The sequence below is a fragment of the Amphiura filiformis genome, chromosome 4, assembly GCF_039555335.1.
Source record: "Amphiura filiformis chromosome 4, Afil_fr2py, whole genome shotgun sequence".
NCBI lineage: Eukaryota > Metazoa > Echinodermata > Ophiuroidea > Amphilepidida > Amphiuridae > Amphiura > Amphiura filiformis.
Window position 1 is genome coordinate 79752412 of NC_092631.1, and position 8908 is coordinate 79761319.

The window sequence follows — 8908 nt, forward strand, 5'->3', positions numbered from 1 at the left end:
CTCACTACAATGATCATATGAATCATTCTAGAACTGGTCTTAAAATGATCATATCAATCATTTTAGTGTAGTGACAGCGCCATCTGTTGTTATTAAGTTTATGCCGTATATAAAACGTTTTGAAGCTATATTTAATATTAAGTTTATGCCGTATATAAAATGTTTTGAAGCTATATTTAATATTAAGTTTATGCCGTATATAAAACGTTTTGAAGCTATATTTAATATCATAGAATATAAAAACATGTAATGTGATGAGTACAGTTTGTCCACTCTGTGACAATGCGACAAAGCGCGTATATACAGCGCGTTAACAGTGCGTAGTGCTGCGTCTCTGCTGCAGGTATGCGTGCCTTCAAAGTCGGGACAATTTGTGCGTCCTCGTCTGTACTTTGTACTTCAGAGTAGACTGACTGTAAGGTGGTCGATAACTTAAGGTTACACAAGGTTTTTTTGAATTATAACCCAACATTTGTAAGGTTACGTAAAATATATAAAAAAAACACATCAGTGATAGTTAAGGTTACGCATTCACAAGTTAATGTTAAGGTTAGTGTTAGGGTTAAGGTTACACATTTTAAAGCCCAGTAACAACAAAAAACATCAAGGCCACAAGCCCGGAATTCGGAATGGCTGGGCCTGGAAACTCCCATAGTGAGGACTTGCAACTATTGGTATTCCAAAATGTTATTTTTTGTTATTTTATTATTTTATAGTGTAAATGTGATCGCTATTGTCTTGGAGCAATATTTTTTCTTTGTGACCCTGCGGGGAAACCTTGAACAATATTGTTTTTGAGCCCTTTTGCTTTTTACGGCCGATACCTCCCCAACCTTCCTCATACCTCATTGAGTAATATTACTCTAGCAAGTTAGCTCTCTTCCAGCATGTAAAGGCGCTCCTTGTTTTTGATATATTGCTTGCTACTAAGTTATATTATTTGCTTAAGTTGCTTAATTGTTTATGCTTGCTACCTACATAATATATCTTTGTTGTTTGTCCCTGACGAAGGGCAGTTTATCTGCTCGAAACGTTGGTTGTATTTTTGTTTACTCTTCTCTACTATCCCTGTAATTTTGGACTTTTACCTGTACGGTGTCATTGTACATACTGCATTATTTTTTTTATCTATTCTTGTCTTTGTCTTGTTCCCACATAAATTTGGTATACCTGGCTCAAATCTTTCTGTTTTTCTAAATATCCTCTTGTATCATCCTTTGATCCTTGGTGTGTTTGTACCTCGTCCGTTGGAGACACCATTGCCTACTTTGGCTAATGACATATGTTCTCAAAATTGTATGTAGTTGGGAGGAAAGCCGACAATCATTATGAAAAATTTGACCTTTTGTATTGACGATATACATGTTTCCCAAAACACTTTGAAATTTTGGTCTTATCAGTAAAGGTTTAAACATGTTAAATGTGAGATACATTTGACCTTTTGTATTGACGATATACATGTTTCCCAAAACACTTTGAAATTTTGGTCTTATCAGTAAAGGTTTAAACATGTTAAATGTGAGATACAGCTGAGTATCGTATCATGAAATTACATTTGTGCAGACTGTGGCGAACTGGATAAGTTGTAAATCATTGTGACATCATGCAATTGGTCAACCTAAGTAGAGCCGAGACAAAATATCTTTAAAACCCTGACAATATAAGACTATGTGACCGTACACCACGAATGAGCCATAAATCTTCTAAATTGTATTCTGAGTTACAGTGTGAAATGTGCAAGAAGGTCATATTCATAGGTACCTCAAGCTGGTGCGATATGTATCTCATTTTGAACAAACAACTTTTAAACCAATCAATAATCTTATTGTTGAAGAGGATAATAAGCTTCTACCTTAGATGTCTATAGAATTCGTAATAGCTCTGGTCTGTGCTTTGGCTAAATCATGTTGTATTTTGTCTAGAGATGTATAACCAACAATTAACAATAAGAGGACATTCTTGAACCTCGTTGACTTGGAAATTATATAATATGACCGCCAATTATGACTGTTTGATATTTATTACCAGCAATATGGAAAAAGAGACACATGTACAAACGAAAAAAGGTACCATTGTGTTGAAGGAGCAAATTTCAATAAACTATAACCCCGCTTCTGGATATCGTTTGAAGTCAAATGATATACCATTTTAAAGCGTACGATATATATTTTCTAAACACGAAAAAAATTGACCGGGGGAGGACTAACGACGCATTCGTCGTGTACGATCACATACATTTGGAAAAAATCGAAGAAATCTTATAAAAATCAACGTTTCATCAGTGTGGTTGACTGGTAACCAATTTTCTCTGCCGTAAATGTTTGTCAAGTGAATGCGCTGGCGTAAAAGATAACGACGTATTGACTGCTTTTTCTGCCGTTGACTCCCGAGGAGGATTCTGTTTTGGTTTTTGTAGGTTTTTGTGAATAGATGGCGATTTTGTATCTTCTTCATTTGCATCCGATAAGCCCTTCAATGAAAAGGTAAAAACAATACAAATGATCAACTGCGTTCTTAATTTAATCAGTATTTGAATGCTAAACTTGCACAGAAGTAAAAGAATGATCTGGTAGAATTGAATTTTAAAAGCTAAATCTATGTACAGTAATCAGGTTATTTGGAGACCTGTTTTGTCCGAATTCTTAAACGGAAAAAGATTTCAGGTCCACAATTAACAAAAATGTTATCCTCAGGATTGTCCTTTATTCTGATAATTTTGTTATTCCTTCATATAATTTGACATGAAATTGGGATTAGGGTTAGGTTAGGATTAGGATTAGCTTACATGAAATTATTCCATGAAAGGTCGACCAATAATTCGCACTGGGTTTAAAATTTGTTTTTTTACAATATCATGTGTGATTATTAAGAGTTGACTGCTATTTCTAAGGCTCAATAGGTCGAGAAGGTTCGCTAGTCCGAAAGTTAGGGCTAGGTTTCAGTTTAGGGTTAGGTAGAAATTTAAGGTTATAGTAATGTGTAGGGTTAGGGTACTAGCGAACCTTTGGACTAGCAAACCTTAGGACTCGCTAGTCCGAAAAGGTTCGTTAGTTTGAAAATAATACCCTAGTCCGAAATATGAAAAGGATTCGCTAGTCTGAAAATTAAAGTTAGGGTTAGGTTTAATTTTAGGGTTAGGTTTAAGTGTAGGGTTAAGGTTATGTGTAGTGTTAGGGTGCAAGCGAAATTTCGGATTAGCGAATATGACTGGCAAAATTAAGGACTAGCGGGCGGATGTAGACCGGTTTTTCTCATTACGAAATCGGACTACTAAAAGGTGTAAATTACAAACCAAAACAAAATGACACATTTGACCCTGCTCACTGTCGTTTGAGTTCACTTACTTCATGTTCTTTGTCTTTATTCTGCTCACATTTCTGTATGATTATCCTGTTGTTACTCTTTACAGAATTCTGTGTCTGACTGCTACAATTGTCGGCTTTGACCTCGTGTACTGTGTACTCCTGATTTATATTGCGTTCTGTAAATACCGTTCCTTGAGGGTATACTTCATTTCTCATTCTCACCTTTAACAAAAAATGTTTTGAATAATGATTTGAGTAATGTAGATCATGGTATGACGTGTATACACAATATCGTTAGATTAACCCACTCAAAATTAATTGTACTTCTTCAAATAATAGAATTGCTCTACCGTTTTTACACAGCATTTTTACACCACATAGTCTACACCTTTGTTTTTATATCCCTGTCTTACCTTTGGTACAAACACAATACACATGGTAAACGTTGTTGTGGCGAATATCAACAAGGCAAGAATACAGTAACTGTCATTTGGACTTTGCATCAGAATTGATACTGGAAACCCAACAGCGGATGACGCCATTACGACGTACAGGCTCGTACCTGAAACAACAACAACAAGAACAACAACAAGAACAAGAACAACAACAACAACAACAACAGCAACAATGACAAAAACAGCAATGACAATGACAACGGCAACAGCAAGGACACCAGTAACAAACAATAATAGCACAATGAGTTATACAAGTACTTTATCCACTACATATATTTTTTTATTATCGTTATCACGCGTTATAAATCAGTCGGGTTATGTTGTCTCTTTTATCGCAATGATACAATTTAATACATAGGCCTATAAACAATATGTGACTGTACACGACGAATCATAAGCTTTAAAATGGTATATCATTTGACTTCAAACGATATCCGGGGTTATGGTTTGTTGAACTTTGCTCCTTCAATAGATAGCAGGTAGATAGATAGCTACAAAATAGATAGCTACAAAATAGTAGCTTTTTTCGTTTCTACATCTGTCTCTTTTTCCACATTGCTGGTAATAAATATCAAACAGCCTTAATTGGCGGTCATTTCAAATCATCCCCAAGTCAACGAGGTTCAAGAAAGTTCTGTCATTGTTAATTGTTGGAGATACGTATAAAAATACAATACCTGGTAACCCACTACTTGAACAGGATTTTGCCAAAGCAAACAAAGACCAGAGCTATTAAAAATTCTATAGCCATCTAAGGTAGAAGCTTATTATCCTCTTCAACAATAGGATTATTGATTGGTGTTTCAGATAGATAGATCAAATGAAATATATGTCGCGCCAACTTGAGGTACCGATGAATACGACCTTCATGCACATTTTACACTGTAACTCAGAATACAATTTAGGACATTTACGGCTCATTCGTGCTGTACGGTCACATATTATAATCAATGTAAGGGACTTACAATAAATATGAATAATTTCAAAAGATTTATTTACTATGAATCTCACTACAATATCAGAATATCTTTATCATTCTTCCTGTAAGTGTAAACAAAAATAAAACTGTCTAGAGCCTCTATGATTCCCTAATGACCTATGAATATTTTTTGATGAAAACAACGAATATTAAATGAACAATCAGCGAAAAGAACGATTGTAAACTGTTCACATGAAAGTAAAATCTTACCAATCTGTTTGGAATCATTGAGAACCGGCATGTACACTTTTCTTGTTTCCCATGCCAGAAATGCCCCAAACATAAGCAGTAAACCGTGCTTGGCGTATAGGGCCACCGTCCAATAAATTTTCCATCGTGATATACATCGAGCGTAAATGTAAACAACAATAGAGTCATGAGCTGGATCTTCCTAAGGTAAGTTAAGGTTGGTGAATGAAGACAATAAATATATTGTTAGAATTGTAGCCCAGGACATGTATATGTGCTTATAAATTTATCTACGTTACATTGATAAATGTTACTTGGCATAATTGAAGCGCCATGAAATACTGACATGACATGGGTTGCAATTCTTAATAGGCATATACTATTGGCATATAATATTGCATTGTTATGTTGTGATCCACACACCTGGTAAAGAGATGTAACAGCTCAAAAAATCAAACCGAGTTCGATAGATAAGGTCTAGATCATAATCCCAGTCATGTCATGTATGAAAGCATACACCTGATAGACACACCTGATAAAGTGTGCTAATACCCATTTCAATCGCATAAGTATTTTTAGTCAAAATGAGGTCAAATGTATTGGGAAACTTACCTTTTGGAAATGTTTATATGAACAAACATTGGCGTACGGTATATAATTTATAATTTGCAACATGGGTCAACAAGTTAAATTTAGAAAGAAATTGCGAGCACCATAATGTTTAAACAATAATTTTTTGATGTATTTATAATTATAATGTTTCTTCAACTTTTTTGGTGGCAAGATAATAATGGTGTTACACAAACCTGAGCGGTTTTGCTTTCTCTCACGATATACAGGGGGTCCACTATCTCCCAAACTACAAGAACGCAAACGTCTAACGAAGCCAATGCAGTAACTTGAGTAAATAAGAGAGGGTCTTTTATCTGAAAAAAGAAAGAAGAGTACACATGTAAAACCTTCATTGTGTGATATTTAAAATCAGATTTTATGACTTTTCAGTTTACATTATTCTCTGTCAAGTATGTATTGCATGATATAATAATAGTACGTGCACCTGGTAGAACGTTGTTATGTTTACTTAAGAAATAAAACCAAAGCAATCCTTAGTTTTATACATACCTTTTTGGGCATTAAAGATTTCGAGGTAAATATCCTATGAACTCGCCATGTTTTGCTGAGCATAGACCCAAAGAATATAGAAAATCCAATGGTAAAAGTCCAATAAAATCCCTAAAAGAAATCAAGTGCCTTATTGTTATATTGTTGTTGGTGGTGCTTCTTTTTATTTGCCTCCTTTTTCGTCCTTTCGCAATTTAATATGTACTATAAAACTTTATATTTTTATATTTAACTGATAATTTCAAACTAACCATATTTCAAATAGGCCAAGCCGCATACGTACCTTCCACATTACGAGAAATTTTTCCTCTGAGACGAGCGATAAGTCTAGTCCCATAAATATCAACGACAGGTACACCGATATTCCACCTGATAACATTAGGTTGTTGATTTTTGGACTCGACATTTTAATGAATCTATAGAAAGTTGAACAAGGAAATGTTTTTTTTTAAAGTACGAAATCAAAAATTGTATTTTTTCTCATCATATTGAACTTTTTACACGTGTATTGCCGTTTTCCGTTTTAAACCAATCATTAATCCTATTGATCCTATTGAATCCTTTAGCTGAAGAAGCAAATTTAAACAAACCATAACCCCACTTCTGGATATCATTGGAGTCAAATGATATATCATTTTCAAGCTTATGATATATATTTTCTAAACACGAAATAAAATAAAATTGACTGGAGGCGTCTTTACCACTTATTCGTGGCACTATTAGTAGTGCGTTTGAAGAGAGATACCCAAATTTAAAAGTAGTAGTTTACAGCAATCAATGGTTATTATTCTCCCCGTTTGGCATTACAAATAGCTGTAACTTTTAAATTCGGGTATTTTTCTTTCAAAACAGGACAGGACACTGTTTTAAGATATTGCAGCAAAAATTTGTACGTGCCTATTGTTTCTGTAGACAATGTTGAATGAGAAGAAATATATCGACAGAATGATACCACAAATCGAAAGCATGGTTATAACGATGAATATCGAAGGTGAAATTGTCTGAAGCTCCTTTGTTATCTGAGTGGCATCATATGGTGGACTTCCGCCTGAATTAAATAAAAATGTCTTCGAGATTTTATATTCTGGTAATTAATATCAGGGTAACATCGTTAGTATTGATCGATGACTTGTTTAACAATGTATTTTGGTAATTAAGCATCTGACATATCCGTTGACCAACGTGGCTGAGTGCTATCTAATACTAGGCATATCACATCAAAAATAAGCGCAGCAGAAACATGTTATTTAATGTTTCTACATGAATGAGCTTTATTAAAGCATCAAAAATCGAAAAACGGAATTGAAATCGGTCAATGCATTGTGATGTAGTGTACGTCAATTTAAAGATGCTCGTAAATGGAATAAAAACCTGCCACAAAATGGCTGCAATGACAAACTTGGCACATTCCGAGATTTTGACGGTTTATTTGGACGCTTGCTTGAAAAAGCAGCGTTAATTTAAGTATCACAGGTTAAATGCCTATCTTTCCTGACTTCGTTAAAGAAAACAAAATTAAAAAATTTATCATTGAATAATTATAAGAAATTAACCAAATGTACTATTTTAGCAATTTCGGCCAATCTGCAGACAAATTAAAGCTGAAAAAATGACTATGTTCAGCTAATTAATATGCAAAATTGATGCCAGTGGAAAACCGTACACGATATCAGGGTGCGGGTTTTTTTGCACACATATGTATACGAAGTTCTTTCAATTGATAACAAAAAATACACAAAAAGTAATTAATTATGCAAATTAGCTAATTACAGCTAATTATGTAATCATGATATTATTATGTAAATTAGGCATGAGTAATTTAGGTGTTTTTTAATATTTAATGAAAGTCTATTCATTCACCAAGTATGAACCTGTTATGATGTTGAATAAAGAAACAGCAGTTAATTACTTTAAAATAATACAAAAAATACAAAGTTTGACATTTTGATGGTGTCTGAAGAATAGAATTTTCTTTTTTACTGTCAACATGGTATGTGTCACCATTACTCAAAGCCAAATCCGAAAAGTAAAAATAAAAATTCATTTGCAATGAGACTTAAAATTAACATTTTGTTATCTGGATTAACGTAGGAGGGCAAATGGTAAAAGGAAGCGCCGTTTCACTCTAGCGCGTATACAAAACTAGTATGGCCTTGGACACACACAATGGCTTAAAGCTATTGTGGTTTGGAAAACTACTCCCTATGGAATATCTTTGGTAATATTATGTTTTAACTAGTGTTCCTCAAGTGTTTCATTCAATGTAGACGGAAATAATTTACATGCTAAGAAAGATTAGTATTTTAGCTAAATGGTGGTAGATCAGACTATTTCAATAGGCCTATATTTACTGATTTATGAGCGATCGTCAAAAAATCCATTAAACAGGCAGTAATTCTTGAACAAAGCAAAATTTAATTTTGTCGGATTCAATGGTAGCTTCAGAAAGGTTTCATATACCATATATTAAAATTTCAAACAATTGGGATAAATGGAACATACTAAGGAAATTCATTTTTGACATTTGATGTTTTCCAAAAATCAGCCGACTTTGATGCGCGCGCTTTTTAATTCACTGTTATGCTTGCATGCACAGTGTGGCAGAATTATTGCGCTGCCACTGTGACATACCTACTAATACACTACAACGGATGATTCAATATAAAGGTCATTATTTTAAGAGAATGTGTTTGTCACAATTGATATTTACTCATTTCTTACAGATGAGGTGACACTTGTTTACATTTGGTACGCCCTCTGTTGGTCTAAGTTGGACAACTGCCAGATAAAAAATTATTATTATTTTGCCCTGTAGGAATCAACAGAGGGCGTTCTGAATTTAACCATGTGACGTTACC

General features: G+C 34.1%; 1 protein-coding gene across 1 annotated transcript; it reads right to left on the reverse strand.

Annotated features, from left to right (window-relative positions):
• Positions 1 to 2089: 2089 nt before the first annotated feature.
• On the reverse strand, positions 2090 to 6462 carry LOC140149950 (gamma-aminobutyric acid type B receptor subunit 2-like). The gene is made up of 7 exons (XM_072171959.1): positions 6334 to 6462; positions 6051 to 6161; positions 5735 to 5854; positions 4950 to 5130; positions 3719 to 3867; positions 3345 to 3527; positions 2090 to 2470 (listed from the first exon to the last, which is right to left on the reverse strand). Exons 1-7 carry the CDS (start codon positions 6454 to 6456, stop codon positions 2279 to 2281), a joined length of 1059 nt encoding a protein of 352 aa, XP_072028060.1. The 5' UTR covers positions 6457 to 6462; the 3' UTR covers positions 2090 to 2278.
• Between the last annotated feature and the right edge of the window lie 2446 nt (positions 6463 to 8908).